Source organism: Phoenix dactylifera, chromosome 3, assembly GCF_051530095.1.
Source record: "Phoenix dactylifera cultivar Ajwa chromosome 3, Ajwa_hap1_PhDact_Kaust_v1.1, whole genome shotgun sequence".
Lineage (NCBI taxonomy): Eukaryota > Viridiplantae > Streptophyta > Magnoliopsida > Arecales > Arecaceae > Phoenix > Phoenix dactylifera.
The window spans coordinates 54,160,932-54,179,685 of NC_143192.1; the positions used below are offsets into that span (position 1 = coordinate 54,160,932).

General features: G+C 39.2%; 2 protein-coding genes across 2 annotated transcripts; both read left to right on the plus strand.

The window, feature by feature from the left end:
- The first annotated feature begins 4,282 nt into the window (after positions 1 to 4,282).
- LOC103716245 (protein NRT1/ PTR FAMILY 5.2-like) lies at positions 4,283 to 12,884 on the plus strand. The gene is made up of 4 exons (XM_008804168.6): positions 4,283 to 4,500; positions 5,024 to 5,241; positions 8,312 to 8,865; positions 11,647 to 12,884. The coding sequence occupies exons 1-4, from the start codon at positions 4,380 to 4,382 to the stop codon at positions 12,512 to 12,514; spliced, it is 1,761 nt and encodes a 586-aa protein (XP_008802390.5). The 5' UTR covers positions 4,283 to 4,379; the 3' UTR covers positions 12,515 to 12,884.
- Positions 12,885 to 14,441: 1,557 nt separating this feature from the next.
- Positions 14,442 to 18,754, plus strand: LOC103716270 (uncharacterized). Its single transcript, XM_008804205.6, has 2 exons — positions 14,442 to 16,950; positions 17,709 to 18,754. The coding sequence occupies exons 1-2, from the start codon at positions 14,463 to 14,465 to the stop codon at positions 18,002 to 18,004; spliced, it is 2,784 nt and encodes a 927-aa protein (XP_008802427.4). The 5' UTR covers positions 14,442 to 14,462; the 3' UTR covers positions 18,005 to 18,754.

The window sequence follows — 18,754 nt, forward strand, 5'->3', positions numbered from 1 at the left end:
GAGGCAAAAGCTGACAATTCCTTCCAGCTGGTAAATGAAACGTGTGCATATAACTTGTCAACGGTTGATCTTAAAATATCAATATATTAAAATAAGTAAATTACAAAAATAAATAAGATTAAAAATAAGTTATACATATATTCAATAATTTAAAAAATCTATGTTTATCCATGAAACTTATTTTTATTCAATACTTTAACTCAAAACTTAACATATCGTTAATCAAACTATTAACCTTAAATTTTAAAAATAATTAAAATAATCTTAAATGAAATAACAGCAAACTAATGAGTCTGGGTTTTATAAATTATTGAGTGTAAGTATTGTAAAGACCAGAAATTGGGCCCGTTCTTGGGCCCAATGAACTGAAGTCGGCAATGGATGCCGACTTCAGTCTATTCATCGTGGTCTTCCCACGATGAACCCGCCGGCCGAACGGCCAGCGGGATCTCCGCACACCCCCCCCCCCCCCCCCCCCCCCCCCCCCCTTCTCCCCTCTTCCCCTCTTCCCTCTCCCTCTCTCTCTCTCTCTCTCCCCCCCTTTCTCTCTTCTCTGAGAACCCCAATCCTTTCCCATTTCATTTTTCCTCCTCATTTTTCCCTCTTCTAGAGACGGTCGCCGGAGCCGTAGTCGCCGCCGGAGCCGCCAACGCCGCCGGGGATCCATCGTCGACGACCGAAGGTGAGGAAGACAACCATCTATCTTTTTTTTTATGGATTTAAAAGGGAAAAGAAAGAGGGATGTCAACCGACTTTATTTCCCTGTTTTTGGGAAATTTTTTTTGTGGGATTCGGCCGGCCGACGGTGGCCGGCCGAGGTCAATCCGGCCGAAACGAGTTCGGCCGGAGGTGGGCGAACGGGGGCCGGGCTTCCCAGCCCCGGTCCCTCTCTTTCCTCCCTCTCTTCTTCTCCTTCTTCTCTTCTTCTTCCCGTCCGGCGCCGCCTGTGAAGGTGGGATGGCCGACGGCGGCTGGCCGAGCGCCGCCGCCGAGGGCCACGGTCGGCCGCCGAGGGCCGACCGGAACCACCAGCCACCCTCCTCCCTTCTCCTTCTTCTTCTTCTTCTTCTTCTTCTTCTTCTCTTCCTTCTTCTTCTTCTCTTTCTTTTTCTTCTTCTTTATTCGGCCTGGGTTTATCCTTGCTTTGAAATCCGTGCCTCACTTGTGAACCAGACTTTGAACCGGGTTTAAACTGTGAACCGGTTCCACCTACTCCATGAATTGGGTTTGAGTGAATGGGTTTTGGTTAGGGTCTGAATTTGAGTCAGGAGTTTGGGTTAGCCTGATGTGGGTACAATCTGGTTCGTCAAAATTTGATCTGATCTGGTCTGATCATATCTGGTTTGGGTTGGGCTAGGGAACTATTTTTGGGCTGAGTTGGGCCTGATTGGATCTGTGGGCTAGGTTGGCTTGGGCCAAGATCTGATCTGGACCTGTAATCTGGTTTGGTTCAGTTGGGCCTAATCTGTGTTGGGCCACAATTGGTTTTGGGTTAAAGGATTCTGATTTTTGGGATTTAGTCTATTTATTCTTGAATCTTTGAACTTAGGAATTTAAGGGATTGGAATTAGTTTAAATTATGTTTCTAAATTAATTAAATAATTAATATTTATGTTTAATCAGGGGTTCGTGATATCTGTGGCAGGGATTTTTTAAGCGAACCCAGGTAGGTGACCTATTGCTTTAAAGTAGAATTTTAACATGTATCTTGCATATATGGATGATATGATTTATTATTGGCATTATGTATTAGAATTAAAATTAAGTATTTAATTTCATAAACTGTTATGTACTTTACTATTGGGAGTATGATCATGACTTGATTTGGAAAGTTGATTATTGATTTTTAAAATCCGCGTGACTATAGTCTAGGCCCCGCCAATGGGATGATACGTTGGCCTTGTCGACTTGTACTGAGGAACTAGTTCCGACACCGCGACCACCGGTGATAGAATAGTGGCGGCACAGGGGTGCGTTTTGCTCTTCGGAGCGGCTCAGTGGAGCGTGAGTTTGGCACCAGGGGGTGCGGCACAGTGGTGCGTTGGCTCAGTGGAGCGGCTCTTCGGAGAGTTGTATTGGCACTTCGGTGTAACCATGCCACTGGGTGATGTGGCCGTAGTCATGCGGTTGAGATATTTTGAGTCTCGGATCGGGTTTACAGATTATTGTGTGGATTTTTGGATTTATGAGTTTAGCTGCTTTTATATGCATTATGACATGTTATATGATGACTTTATTGCATGATGTCGCCTACTGAGCTGTTAGCTCACTCCTATTATTTATATTTTTGCAGGTGATGATATATGATTATAGGGATTACGGGATGGAGTGGTCATGATGTAGTTAGCTAGTGGATATGGACTTTTCCTTTGATATTTGCATATGTAGACATTTGAATTGAAAGTTGGAATTTATCTTTGTTTAGTTATTGATGTTGAATCTGATTTATCTGCCTTGCGTGCCTGCGGGGTCCGCCCTGCAGGTGCGCGGCGTCTGCTCGCGCCTCGGGCCCCGGGTTCGGGGCGTGACAAGTATTATGAATATAAATTTTAGAGATTTTTTTATAATTTACTCTAAGACATTTTAGCCAATTGGCCAATTTCGTCTCAAGTAAAGAAGATCAATTAAGATCTATCATCTCATAATTCTGGCTTGTGCTTTGCAGTATACTTCTGGGGCAAAAATCATATGGTGTGAAAATGGGTCGTATTTTTATATGGGATTGGATTTTTCGCCATAAAGCGCGAACCAAGATCCGTGATACGAAAATCGAAAGAAGACTGAGGACTAGCCATTTTAGGACAAGCATTTTGTTTTTTTATTCTTCTTTTTGGTCTCATTTCTTTCTATCTGACAGGGGAATTCAATTCAGGTAGCATGACGTTAAACTGCTCTCTTAAATTTGACTTTTTACCAAGAGATGTGTCAATTTGTTTTCTCTTCTTATTCTTGGACATGATTGGCAGTCTAATGCTACAGCTCATACGGAGATGGGAAAGACACTAGAGGACATGATTTTGCCCTACAAATACTAAATTGGACCATTCGATGAAGAGATCCAATGAGCTCTTGGATCGCATCCCTCTCGACCCGGGCGACGTACGCCCCACCGAGGCTGGCAGGCGGCTGTTTCGCGTGCAAGAACCTGTGAACTGTGTCAGCAAAACCGTGTTGACTGGGGAGACCCCCTTTCCCATTAAAAAAAAAAAATCACAAACAAAACTTGTGCCCATATGCGACATATACAGTGGAACCACGAAATTAATGACAGCATATGCGAGAACCCATATAGACATATATTTAGTTCTATATTGAATAGATTTTGGATACTTATATATGATCAAAAAAATCCAAATAATACCTTCCGACTAGTCATTTTGGACAAAATCTTGGACTGTTACAAATAGTATCAAAGTGGACCCGGTCCATAACCTATATGGACTAAAAGATACTGCAGCATGGATCTATTGGAGCTAACCACAAGCCGATTATAGTGTTTGTGATTAAATTTGAATCCTTAGTCTAATGAGAACATAAGGGCTTAAACAGAAGGAGTGTGTGAAAACCATGCGAGCGTGCGTTTAGTCCCACATTAGTGGGTTGTTACAACATAAGAGTTCAATGTTTACCAAAAAAATTTTCAAAAAAAAAAAACAGAGAGAGAGAGAGAGAGAGAGAGATTGAAAACTATCAATTGATTTTTATATCATATCAACCTATAATTTAGGATCAATATGAGATATTTTACTTTCAAATTAGTCTATGCCGGAAGGCATTAATCCTTAGAATGTCCGGCAAACCTCTTATATGGCAATAAAACCTAGTTTAGCATGCATTTTGGTTACATGCTTGGGTATACAAAAAATTTCATAATTAAAACATCACCGAATGTTTGCTCAAATAAGATCGATTGTTGTTACTTAGATAAGGGGACAAAGGTTCGGCTCTGATCGAAGTTAGCCATTGAAAGATAGTATAGGTACAAAGATTCAAAAAAAAAGTTGGGAATTAGTCTCTTTCTAATCTAATTAAATCTAAAAGAAAAAAAGAATGCAAAAGGAAATTGGAAAAATGATGCAGCATGAAAACAAGTTGACCATATATAATCCAGTGAGCGACAAAACCGCATACACCGCATACCAGTGTGCGGGCGTGGACTGCGGATTGCCGCTTGGAGCGACCGCGAATATAGGTTTTTTTACGATTACTGAGAGCTTCCTCACCTGTCCGCTTCAACGAGCCATCAATGAAACCGACAAGAGAGCAATGGGAGTCCCGTAATAACACTCCATTGCTCTGGAACACACCTTTGCAAAATCTCAGTGGACAAAGTCTATAAAATGGCTACCTCTCAGAGAAGCTAAGGTCACAGCAAAACAATGGCAGAGAGCTTGGAAACAAGGCAGGGTGAGTACGCCAAGGATGGCTCTGTGGATCTAAGTGGGAATCCTGTTCTTAGGTCCAAAAGAGGAGGATGGACTGCCTGCTCTTTTGTTGTGGGTAATGCCTCCAAACTATTCCATTTGTGCCATGCTTCCAAAGCTTTCAGCATTTCCCATATTCTTTTCTAAGTTACATCTCATGCTTCTGCTTTAATGATCTTAATACCGAAATAAGCTACTATGTACACTCTTTTGCAATACTACTGAGTTACAAACAGCTGCTCCTCAACACTTCACGCATAATTTAAGCCAGGGTTTTTACTATGGTAGAGCCTCCAAGAGTATATAGTTGATAGAGCCTTCTTAACCTACCATGTGATTTGCATAGCTAATGTTCCATTATGCTGCCTTCATGTTACTGTGCTACCTGTAAAAACCCTTAAATGACTCTCTTCTGAAAGTCTGAAACCCTTTAGAAAGAAACTCAGGTTTATATTTACTGTTGTTGGTTTTCCTTTTTCTTTTCTTTGGTTTAACTGTTCAGCAATACTTAAAACATAGTTACATAGAACATGTAGTCTTTCTAAATAATTTGTCTTTCTTCCTCTGATGTTATTGATTTGTTCTAATGGTGGCTGTAGTGTATGAGGTGTTTGAGAGGATGGCATACTATGGCATATCATCAAACTTGGTGATTTATCTCACAAAGGTGCTTCATCAGGGCACTGTCACTGCATCAAACAATGTGACTAACTGGGTCGGCACTGTGTTCTTGACACCCGTATTGGGTGCGTACATCGCCGATGCCCATCTAGGTCGTTATTGGACCTTTGTCAGCGGATCTGCCATCTATCTTGTGGTAATTATTTTGCTTATCATCTGTATTTATGATCTGTTTCATCTCAGCAAAATCATTTGGTTGTGATTCTTTGGTTCTATCTTTGCATGATTACTAGTATTGTTTCTACAAAATTGCCTCTTTATTTATGTTCCAGATGTTATGATGAATTAATTTTACTAAGCACCAGTTACAGGTTCTTCGTCTTTATGTTTCTGGCTAATGAAGAAAACTGTGTATGCCTTTCTATGTGAAAGTGGTTTCATATGGATTATATGAATCTTATTCTCTATGGTTATTTTTTCCCTTCATTATGGAAAGGCTGAGCTCAGGCTGAACTCGGTCTAATTGTAACTTAAAAATAGATGTATTATTTAGATGCGTTGATTCGTATATAGTAATGAAAGCCTAATGAATCCAACCCAATCTTCAGTCCTCTCTTTCCAAAAGAAAAAATACCGTCGTGATCGATTAACAATATATTTAACTCAACTTGTGAAGCTTTTACTTGAAACTTTTAGGTGATTATCATGGAATAGAACCTAGAGCAGAACCCATAATGTTCTAATTGGTCAGTACTTCTATAGGCCTCGCACCATGTACTATTAGAACACAAAATATGTGCTTTGCTGCATGGTCACATTCAAGAGTTATTTGGTTCATGGAAAAAATTCTCCTTTCTAGAATGTTTTTTTCTGAAAAACTGATGCATGGGTATATGATGCCTGGAAAAGTAATTTCTGCATGTTTGGTTGGCTATGAAAAAATGGGACATTTCAAGATGGCTTATGTTTGATTGAGTATCTACTTTTCTAAAAAAGTTGTGTAAAATACCTGTTATGCCTTTAATAAAAGGAAAGACCTTATCCTATACTATCTCCAGACTTAAGGATATTTTTGGGGAAAAAAAAATCTAATTTTCAGCCGATGAGAATTGGACTTTTCCATATCCTATATAAGTTTTTCTTTCTCATGAAATATAGAAATCTTATTTCCATAAAAAAGCTACTTTTCTATCGCTCTTTTTTGAAAACTCAACTAGAGGTATTTCTTTATTTTTTCGTTGACTATACTTTTTCCTCTTCATTTCTTGCGAACCAAACGAGTCTTCGGTTTATGAAGTGGCACCTCCTGACCAGGCTTTACATTTCACATGCTAGTGGATAGGTAGTAATCAGATACTCCAGAGAGCACCTATTGTTATTTCAAATATAGCTATTTTGTTTCTTATTCCATTTAACCAATGATGGTCAGTTCAATCTACTTCCATGAGGACATACGGACAAAGTAGTCACCTTCCAAGTTGCCTGGACTCAAGAGATTGGTCCTTAGCCTGTGGTCTTTACTCCGTAGACTTTTCCTCCCTAACATTGCCGTTGGCCTTAGGTAACCATACAGACCTGTCCAAGGTTACTTATGTCCCTTGCCCTTAATTGGTGTGCTGAATAGTCCAGTCTTGATTTTTTTGATCCAACCATCTGCTTGACTTATTGTGCTGAACCTCTTGGATCAGCGTCAAAGTACATTAATGAATATCGAATCTTGGACAACTTGTTCATGTGATGTTTTTGTCCTTTTTAGACTACCATTCGTCCTCTCTCTTTCTCATTTAATCATTCTTCATGGTCCAATCTCTATGGGTTGGGTTGAAGAGCTCTCATGATGTCACTAGGAGGAAACCGCTCGACATATCATATTGCATGATGTTTATCCAAGTGCATGACACATGTGACACGTATGTCTCATTATTTGAGATAATTGTTGGCACTCTCATCAGTATGTTTTGTAGAATGTACAAATTTACCTTTTCAAAAGACACAGTATAATAATCTATTCAAATCTAATTACAAGCACCATGATCGGCTTGTGATCAGCCCTAAAAAATTCGTGCTGCAGTGTCCTCTAGTTCACGTAGATTATGGGCCAAGTTCGCTCTGATACTATCTGTAACAATCTAGGACCTCACCAAAAATGACTAGCCGAAAAGTATTATTTGGGTTCCTTAATCCTGTATAAATATCCAAAATTTATCCAGCGAATAACCGATGTGGGACTAAATACACGCATGCACGGATCTTCACACACATCATCTACTTGTTCGCCGAAAATAGAACTGCTAGTTTTATGTCTCTTAATTAACACCACCCAGAAAACTTGTATGGCTTTCAATTTGGTTACGACTTCGGAAATCTCAAATTATGAGACAATGTTTTTTTAAACTTCTCATATGCCTAGCTGAAACTTGGAATGACATCTTAGAATAATTTCATACCAATAAAACTTATAGGTTTCCAAATAAATAGGACAGCATAGTAGTATCAGGATTGATATATAAAGCATCTCGCAGAGCACATGTGGGTCTGAAGTAGTATAAGAAATCCTTTTCATTCTGCTCATCTCCATTTCACTCTTTGCCTGAATTCTCCTCTCTATTCCTTTTGGAGCCATCTTGCATGCATGCATGCATTAGGTAACACCACTACATATTTCTTCTTCAACCTATCGTTATCAGTAACTTTCCATGCCAACAGAGAAGTTGGGCAACGGGTCCTCTATAATCTTAGTTGACACATAAACTGGTTATAAACATTCCAAATCCCAAGTCACTTGTATCAGTTTCCTGTTTAAACCAACCATCTGTATTTGATCCAAGTCTTCCAAGAGGGCACTATCATTTTAGCAGTGCTAATAATCAACCATAAGAACTAGACCACAATCTTCAAATATGAAAAGAACATGAAGTTTATTTTTCATACAAAAAACTAATTCATCTCCATATGTCCTAACTATCTAATTGTGAAACCTTATCTCTGGTTCTAAATATAAAATTCACCGTCTTGATACCGGACACGTACTAGTGCCACACTAGCACTGTATCAGTACGATACGGCACGGAGTTTTTTTGGCATATTGAGTGTTAGTACGCCTCCTGTACCGAGTACCGTTATGCTCATTCCATGTAATGCTAGTTTTCTCATTCCATGATCTCGGTGACGACGAGTTCAAAATGGAGACATGTTCTTTTATGCACTACATTAAACTCTTCATTTTTCAGAACAGCAGCCATTACTGATCTTATATGTGCTAACAGGGAATGTGCTTGCTAACACTAGCGGTTTCTGTACCAACATTCAAGCCACCACCTTGCAGAGCCACCTGCGAACCTGCTTCGACATTGCAACTATGTGTGTTTTTTGGGGGACTGTACATACTTGCACTGGGAAATGGTGGAACCAAACCCAACATTTCAACCATAGGTGCAGGCCAGTTTGATGAGTTCGATCCAAAGGAGAGGATGCACAAGCTTTCCTTCTTCAATTGGTGGATGTTTAGCATCTTCCTGGGGACACTGTTTGCCAATACATTCCTGATCTATCTGCAGGACAATGTTGGCTGGACTGTTGGATATGGAATTCCAACTCTTGGTCTTATAATCTCAGTAATCATTTTCTTGGCCGGCACACCATTTTACAGGCACAAGGTGTCACAAGGAAGTCCATTTACTAGGATGGTTAGGGTTATGGTGGCTGCAGTGAGGAAGTGGAAACTTCCCATTCCAAATGACCCAAAGGAACTTCATGAGCTGGATTTAGAGGTGTACACAAGGAAGGGGAAGTTTAGAATTGACTCCACCAATTCAATAAGGTTAGTAACACTACAATTATCCCGAAAATTAGAAACTTTCTTTGAATTTCGAGGTTAATTTTTCTGCAATTTCACAAATTTAACTTTTATTTGAGAAAATCACAAATTTATCCTTTTTTTCTTGTTCTTATATAATTGCTAAAATGATTTTGTTACTTGCACATTGCACACCTTACAAACTATTACAATGATGGCAATAAGCCAATCTTCACCATTTGTTTCCATTATGTGCAAGCAGAATTATTTTAGTTCTCGAATGAGATAATTGTATGTTTTAAGTCCCGTTATCTTAGCAGTCTTTCGTGAATATTGAAGCCTAAAATCCCACATATATGTGGTGTACTAGTGGTCCTCTTGGTAAAATTTCTTATCTTTCATTAGTAATTTGGTCACAACCTTTACTTATACAAGAACTCAGAACCTTAGATTATATTTTAAGTGCACTGAACATATGCCATGGCCATACGTTCTTTTCCAAGTACATTACCATTAAAGTTCTAAGTTTTTGCTAAATCAGTACTCATTAGCAATCCAAAATCACCAACTAGAATTTTACCATAATATGAAAATCAAATTCAGAGTTGCCATGTGAAGGTCGGAATAGAGATACTGTAGTACAAAATTTTAAAGTTGACAAATATCAAATAAAACTAGTTTGGCTACTAAATAAAGTTTAGAAAAATTACAAAGACACCCCTCTAAATTTGGGCTAGTTACACTTAGATCCCAAAAGTTTTAAAAAATTCAATTAGCCAACAAAACTTTATTTTTGTTGCAATATAACTAGCCATCTATCTAAAATTTGGCATCATTAACAGACTGAGAAAAAGACCAAAATATCCTTGACTCAGAGAGGCCTGATTGTAGCTTTTATGTGATCTCATAGCGCTCCATTCTTTATGATTCATCCACGCACAGATCTTAAAGCGCTCCATCTTATATAATTTATCCATTTGTACATATCTCAAATTGCTCTATCCTCTATCATCCATCCACCTGCACATATCTCAAAGACTCTATCCTCTATTATCCATCTGCTTACATAGATCTCAAAGCGCTCCATCATCTATCATTCATCCATCTGCACAAATCTCAAAGCACTCTGTTTATTGTCCACTCATGCTGCACAAATCTCAAAGCACTCCTCATCTATCGTTCATCCATTGCACACATCTTAAAGCACCTCATTCTTTATCATTCAATCAGCTACACATATCACAAAATGCTTCATTCTCTATCATCCATCAACCTGCACAGATCTCAAAGCACCTCATCCTCTCATCTGTCCATATGCGCAAATATCAAAGCATCCTGTATGTCATCTATTCCTACACAAATCTCAAAATGCTCCTCTATCATCCATCCGCTTGCACAGATATTAAAGCACTATTCTTTATCATTCGACTGCCTACACAAATCTCAAAATGCATCGTTTTCTATCATCCACCAACCTACAGAAATCTCAAGACATCAGCCTCTATCATCCATCCATCTGCATAAATCTCAAAGCACTCCATCAACCTACACAAATCTGCTTGCACAGATTTCAAAGCACCTCCTCTATCGTTCATCCATCTTCACAGATCTCAAAGCACCTCATTCTTTATCATCCATCCACTTACACAGATCTCATAGCACTCCATCCTTTATCATCCATCGACTTGCAGAAATCTCAAAGAGCTGCATTCTCTATCATCCATTCTCCTGCATAGATCTCAAAGCGCTTCATCCTCTCATCCATCTGCTTGCACAGATCTTAAAAGCGTTTCATCCTCTATAATCCATCCGCCTGCACAGATGTCAAAGTGCTCCATCTTACATCATCCATCCAACCACACAGATGTCAAAGTGCTCCATCCTCTATCATCCATCCAAGCGCACAAATCTCAAAGCACTCGAATCCTCTATCATCCATCCAACTACACAGATCTCAAAGCACTCCATCCTTTGTCATCCATCCGCTTGTGCATATCTCAAAGCACTCCATCCTTTGTCGTCCATCAACTTGCACAGATCTCAAAGTGCTCCATCTTTTGTCATTTGTTCGCATGCACAGATTTCAAAGCACTCCATCTTCTCTCATTCATCTGTTTGCATAGATCTTAAAGTGTTTCATCCTCTATCATCCATCCACCTGCATAGATCTCAAAGCATCCCGTCCTCTATCATCCATTCGCCTACATAAATCTCAAAACGTCCCATTCTTTATCATCCATCCAACTACACAGATCTTAAAGCACTACATCCTTTGCCGTTCATCTGCCTGCATAGATTTCAAAACACTCCATCCTCTGTCATCCATCATCTTGCATAGAGCTCAGAGCAGTCTGTTCTTTATCATTCATCTACTTGTACTAATATCAAAGCATCCATCCACACCCCTTGCTAAGTTGGTGGGAAGGGTAGTTTTGATGTTTTATAAAATTTAGTTATTTTATTATGAAGATAGATAGCGAACTTGAAGTTTTGGTGGCTAATTAGCATTTTTTTAACTTTTGGGGTCTAGATATAAATAGTCCAAATGGCAAAGCATTATTTCCCAAGACAGTCTAGTAACTTTCCATCCGGCAAAATTACGTTGGTGGTCAACAACAAAAAAAAAAATCTACATTATTACGTTAGATATTTTGGGATAGTGATTATTAAGATTTTAAAAACTAGTTTGACTGTTAACTGTAAATATAAAGAAAGTTATTTTATTATTTTACCAAACTTTATAAGCATTATTCGCAAATCTAGTGCTAGTAACTTTTAGCTTCCTTTTTTCATGAACAAACGCAGGTTCCTCAATAAAGCTGCAGTCAAAGGCGGCTCCGACACCCCATGGACATTGTGCTCCGTGACGCAAGTGGAGGAGACAAAACGAATCCTTCGGATGCTTCCAATTTTGACTGCAATGTTCATCCCGTGCACGGTGATTGCTCAAACCAATACCCTTTTTATTAAACAAGGTACCACTCTGAATCGACACATTGGACCTCACTTCCAAATCCCCCCTGCATGCCTTCAAGCATTTGTGACAATATCCATGCTTGTCTCTGTTGTTCTCTATGACCGTTACTTTGTGAAGGCCATGAAGGTTTGGACAAAGAATCCTAGGGGAATCACACTCCTTCAAAGAATGGGAGTAGGACTTGTTCTCCAAATCATATTAATGCTAGTCGCCTCCATAACTGAGAAGAGTAGGCTAAGCATTGCTAGAAGTCATGGACTGGACAAGACTGGGGGACAAGTTCCTGTTACTATCTTCATACTAATTCCTCAGTTTGTGCTTATGGGAATGGCTGATGCTTTCTTGATTGTGGGGAAGATAGAATTCTTCTATGACCAAGCTCCAGAGAGCATGAAGAGCTTGGGAACTTCATATTCTTTGACTGCTTTTGGTGTGGGTAACTTCCTCAGCAGTTTTCTCTTAAAGTTAGTCTCTAATATCACGAGCAGACATGGTAAAGGGTGGGTTCTAAATAATCTGAATGCCTCTCATCTGGATTACTATTACGGATTCCTTACCATCCTTACTGTCCTAAATTTCATGTACTTCTTATATGTGAGTAAAATTTACTCCTACAAAGTGGAGCTATTTGAATCAGTTGATGCATCTAGGGAGCATCAAGGGGCACCATATGCTCAGAGGGAATTGTGTACCTAAAGCTAAATGCTTTCAATCTATTGAGTGCAGCAGATTAAAGGCCAAATGACCAGTTTATTTTATGGCTGAAGTGAATCTTTGAGAAGCTAAGGGTTGTACTGTTTACATGGTGGTTGCTTCCAAGGACCTGCTTGTGGAAACAAGCATAGGGAATAAGGGGAGGTCAAGGATACATTTATGTATGTAGATTTTCTAAATATATGAAATACTTCTGCTTTCATCTTGTAATATGACTTGTAAGAAAGTTCTACATGCTAGTAGCTTTATATCTCCTTCAATTTACAAAATGAATCTCTACTCCAGAGAAGGATGGATTTCCAACTGTGTAAATGCCTCTTCTGATATTATATATGCTCAAACTTGGGTGGAAGGAAGATTGGGTTGTTAAACTAGAGGACATTCTACTATATTTTTGTGTGCTTCTATGGAAATAGGCTTCACTTGTCTGAAAACAAATAAATTTTCATCAACTCATTCTTCTTCTAGACTATGCTCTTGATGAATGAGTCAAGCTCTCGGCAGTAGTCTTGTCATGGAGTCTCTCTCTCTCTTTTCCTTTTTTTCAAGAAAGATGGAGCCTCTGTAGTTGGTTGCACGTATTATGTACAAGTTAATGGTTTTGCCTCAACAAAGCCTATTTGTTTGCCAGCTTTTGATTGCTGGTTACAAGTCCCTTATTCTCTCATTTGCTTTACTTTAAATAGCTCAATGCAAAGAAGAATGGAACTTTGGCGGGTGCTGGTGTTTTCCGGATTGGTTTGGAACGCAAACAATAATAAGACCAAACAGAGAAGCTTTTTAGAACTGCCCCACCACCTCATTGGCTTATCTTCTATGGTGGTGGTGTGAGTGTTTTTTTGGTGATGTGTGTGTTTCTTGGAGTTGTTGGTAGAGAGGGATGAAGGCATTGACTACAGTATTGAATACTATCTCTACTTCAGTTTCTTCTCCTCCTGATTGAAAGCCCCTGGAGATCTCAGTCGAGTCATTTCCTAGCTTGGGAACCAGGTTAACCAAGCTGAGCCTGAATCAAAGCCATCTAGCTAGGTTAAGGAAAGAGGAAAGACAGGACTATAATTAGCTCGACAAATATAGGCAAACTTCCGTTCTTCCAGACCCAAGAAAATGCTCCTAATACAAGTGTGGATTGAGTAAATATTTGTATTGAGATTGAGTCTGGGTGTCACAATAATATTATTCCATCATGAAAACCATCTCTCCGTACGTAGGAGAAAGGCTGCAGATGCCCGACCCTCCTCAAATTTTGCAATGGTGGGAGCTTCATACACTGGACCGCTCTTTTATTGAGTAATCTTTATATCTTGAGAGTGGATCGAAACTTGTCACAGAAGGGCAAAATCTTCTCTAAGATCATAATGTTCTGAAAGAATATTTGTTCCCTGAGTGTTACTTAGATACATCAAAAGGGGAAAAAAAATAAAAGAACGAATGCAACTTAAGTTCCTTCCATCATTTCTTACATCAGCATCCTACATCAGAACTCTCCTGTTTACTTAATTAATTCCCAGGTCTCTCCTAAAGAAAACCATAATCTTTTCTTAGACACCAAGCTATTAGAAGTGAGTCGCAAGTAGGTAGGTGTGAAATGATCCAGTAATCAACCTAGAGACTGCAATTTAGTTGACTTCTCCGAAGAATTTTTAGGCACCAATCTCCTGACCTAGACCAATGGAACATCACTAGAAACAACATTCACACCTAATCCAATGTAGCAGCAGCAGCGTGAAAACTTCATTATCCCATTAAAAATGCTTTTTTTTGTTTGGACTAAACAAAACCAACAAATATTATGAAAGTTCTGAATCTTATCCTTTGAATTTTGTGACAGAAAAATGTTGACCTGATGAATGAAACATCGGTAGAAGCATCCTCCGGACCTCATTAAAAGCAGCAGCAGCATACAACATCTGCCAAAACCAATAATACCATGGTTGCACCAAGATGCTTCTCCTTTCTTGCTTTCCCTCTAATCTTACATCTTGCCATCTCACTCTCTTCCAATGGAGCAGTTGCTGAATCAGAAGCCGAGGCTCTTCTCCGATGGAGATCCACTATTTCCGATCGACCGCTCAATTCTTGGCCGCTCGCTAATGCTAGCAGCACAAGCCCATGCAACTGGACAAGAATTACTTGCAACAATCTTGGAAGCATTACAGGGTTAAGCCTACAAAACCTCAGCTTGAATGGTACGCTAAATAACTTCAGCTTCTCCTCCTTTCCAAGTCTCATCCACCTTAATCTAAGCTTTAATGAACTCTATGGAGCAATACCACCCGGCGTTGGTGCTCTTACAAATCTGAGTACACTTGACCTCTCCTCTAATATGTTCAGTGGTGCCTTACCACTTTCACTCGCAAGTTTGAAAAACATGGTCTCTCTTAATTTAGCTGCAAATGATCTCACTGGTCATGTGCCCCCATCACTGGGTAACTTAACTAGCCTATCATACTTATCACTCTCCAATAACCATTTCAATGGTTTGATCCCATCTTCCTTGGGAAACTTGGCTAGGCTACTCTATCTAGACCTCTCTATTAATCAGATTTATGGTCCAATACCACCAGAAATTTGGAATTTGAGAAACCTCAGTACACTTGCACTTCATATAAACAAACTGACTGGTTCGCTCCCTCCAGCTATCGGTAACTTGAGCAGTCTGACAGTGCTCTTTATATGTGAAAACAGTCTATCAGGCTCGCTGCCACAAGAATTGGCCAATTTAACCAAGTTGGTTGCACTATATGCAAGTCTGAATAAATTCTCTGGCTCTTTGCCAGAGGGATTATGTTATGGCTGTTCCCTGAAGTTCTTTACAGCAGATAACAACCAGTTCACAGGCTCCATCCCAACAAGCCTTGCGAACTGCACTAGTTTAACTAGACTAAGGCTCAACAAAAATAAGTTCACAGGCAATATCTCTGAAGCATTTGGACTGTATCCAAGACTACGGTATATCGACCTCAGTTCCAACGATTTCTATGGTGAAATCTCTAGGAACTGGCGATATTTACAAGACTTGACGGCGATAAAAATGTCTAAGAATAGGATTTCTGGAAGCATTCCAGCTGAGCTTGGGGAACTGACTCAACTAGGGGTGCTTGACCTTTCTTTGAACCAGCTATCAGGGGATATTCCAAAGGAGATAGGTAAACTGGGCCAGTTATACAACTTGAGCTTAAGTGGTAACAATTTGGCAGGGAGGATACCAGCTGAGATTGGAGAGTTGTCAAATCTACAACTTCTTGACATATCAGCTAATAATTTGACTGGAAATATACCAACACAATTGGGCAACTGCATCAAATTGCAATACTTAAAATTGAGCAACAATGAATTGAATGGACGCATTCCAAATCAGATGGGTAATCTAGAGCATCTACAAAGTTTACTAGATCTTAGTCAGAACTCACTAAGTGGGGAGATAACACCACAAATTGGAAATCTACAAATGTTGGAAAGCTTGAATCTGTCACACAATAAGTTATCAGGACTTATCCCCTCCTCTTTAGGGAGTATGTTCAGCTTGTCAACCATTGATCTATCCTACAATGATTTAGAAGGCCCCCTCCCAAATGGCAGAGTCTTCAAGCAAGCTTCAATAGATGCATTTATGAATAACAAAGACCTATGCGGTGAAATAAAAGGTCTATCACCTTGTAACTCCTCATATACCAGTGTGAGGCATTCAAAAAACAAGCATCATATGATGATCATAATTATTCTAATTCCAAGTGCTCTTGTGATCCTACTAGTATCAGTTGGAGGCTTTTGTTTTTCAAAATGGAGATTGAAGAGGTCTCACATCATAAATAGCCAAGTGAGCAGCGAAGATCGGCTTTTAGAATGGAATTATGATGGGAGAATTGTCTACAGAGACATCATTGAAGCAACTGAGAATTTTGATAATAAATATTGCATTGGGGTAGGAGGATGTGGGACTGTTTACAAGACGCAACTGCGAAACGGAAAAGTTCTAGCTGTGAAAAAACCTCATCGATCAGAAGATGGAAGTTATTTTGATCAAGAATCTAAAAATGAGATACTGACTCTGATGAAAATTCGACACCGGAACATTGTGAAGCTATATGGATACTGTTCCCATGCTCAATGTTTTTTTCTTATGTACGATTACATAGAAAGAGGAAGCTTAAAAACTATATTAGAAAGTGATGAAAGAGCTCTTGAGTTAGAATGGCCTAAGAGACTCCAGATTATTAAAGGCATGGCTCATGCTTTATCTTATATGCACAATGACTGCAACCCTAGGATAGTACATCGAGACATATCAAGCAAAAATGTACTTGTGAATCACGATTTTGAGGCTGTCATCTCAGACTTTGGCACTGCTAGGATTTTGAAGCCTGACTCTTCAAACTGGACCACATTTGCAGGCACATATGGATATGCTGCTCCAGGTAACATGTAAAAGGATCCTGTAACTTTGATTTTTATAATATGCACATAAATGTAGTGATCTCTCTCTCTCTCTCTCTCTCTCTCTCTCTCTCTCTCACACACACACACACACACACACACACAAATACACAAAAAGAAGGTACTCGAATGTGCAACATTTAGAAATAGCAAGACGTTGATATTATGTAGAGCTAGATTTATCATATAATGATGATAGTGATAATAGAATCTTCTCCAAAAAGAGGAGAAGAAAAGAAAAGATGATCGTGATATAGAAAAAATGGTTCATATTTCTCAATCATGGCTTCAAATTACTATATATCAGACTCAAAATTATGTTATTAACTATTTTACCATCAAAATAAATTGTGTTTGGATATGTTTCTCCACAAGGTTTTCTAAAAGAGTTCCCTTTTGGGGGAAAATTTAAGTAAAAATTAATATTATAATAGTATTTAAGAAATTTTATATGTTAATTACCTTAGCACGAGCACAGAGAAATATATAGAAAGGGATGTTTCTTCTGTTACCATTGTTGTACTCCTAGATGAGATATTTATTTAGCTGTATTTGAAGTTTCTGATCTGTCCGCAGTGTAAGTAATTTCATTAAAAGTGTTAATTTTCAAATTGTTATCTTCTTTAATAGCTCAAATAATAATTGAAAGAACATATATCACCTAGTTCTAGTATGAGAGTTACTTCATTTAGTTGATCGATGTAAGATTATCAAAATGATTTGGCTCAATTATTTGCAGAGCTAGCTTACACAGGGATAGTCACCATGAGATGTGATGTATATAGCTTTGGAGTTGTAGCAGTGGAGGTGTTGATGGGAAGGCACCCAGGAGAACTAATCACTTCTCTGCCTTCAAAAAGTCATGGAAACATATTAATACAAGATTTATTGGACCATCGTCTCCCACCCCCTACGAAAGAGTATATGAATGATATCACCTCAGCAATGGCGCTGGCAGTTGAATGCATAAATCCTGATCCACAATATCGACCAAGCATGCAACAGATATCTCAGGAGCTTTCTGCAGGAGGATGAGCTTCTCATAATACATTCCACACAATTGAATCCTCTATAGCTAGTAAATTGAATTAGTAGCTCATGATAGTTATATTATTTTACTCTCTGATTTTCTGCTTATAGTTTACTATGCCTATAGCAATACATGTTACTTGGCATATATTAAATAGTAAAATGGTTTGTAAATTGAACTGGATCAGTTGCAATGGGTTCCTGCAGCAAAATCTTTATGGCATATTGTTACATGATTTTGTGTAGAATAACTAAATGACTTGTGTCAGTTCCATCTGCACCTATTGGAATAAGATGAGAGAGGGGGCTTTAAGAAAAAACAATACCTTTCGTAAGATCAATTATTCCTTCCTTTCAGGCATTCCTCCCTGTTCTCTGCTAGTATAGAATCCGCCAACCCACGTACTTATCCTACTTCGCCTCCCTGAACCCCTCAACCCAACCAGAACTTCTCCTTACGTTATGTCTGAGATGGGAAGCTGCCAAAATCTAGAGTGTCGGCATTCTTTCGTATATCCAAGTGTTGAAGGAGCAGAGAATGGCGACCTAGCCACTGCTGTTGCGGACTTCGATCCAAGCGTGCACTGCGCAGGTCGCAAGACCAACGAACTGCGAAGCCAAGTTTCTCTCGCGCATTTCATCGAACACATGCCGTGCTTGATTACTCTACCACCTTTCACATAGCCCACCTTCTTCAAATCTTCAGATGAGGGCAGCGGCGAGGGCTGAGGAGTTCGCCGGAGAGCAGGCACGGCC

Coding starts and splice junctions, on each gene's coding strand:
- LOC103716270 (XM_008804205.6), top strand. CDS start 14,463: ATGGTTGCACCAAGATGCTTCTCCTTTCTTGCTTTCCCTCTAATCTTA. Junction 16,951..17,708: donor ATATGGATATGCTGCTCCAG/GTAACATGTAAA, acceptor AATTATTTGCAG/AGCTAGCTTACACAGGGATA.
- LOC103716245 (XM_008804168.6), top strand. CDS start 4,380: ATGGCAGAGAGCTTGGAAACAAGGCAGGGTGAGTACGCCAAGGATGGC. Junction 5,242..8,311: donor GATCTGCCATCTATCTTGTG/GTAATTATTTTG, acceptor ATGTGCTAACAG/GGAATGTGCTTGCTAACACT. Junction 8,866..11,646: donor GACTCCACCAATTCAATAAG/GTTAGTAACACT, acceptor GAACAAACGCAG/GTTCCTCAATAAAGCTGCAG.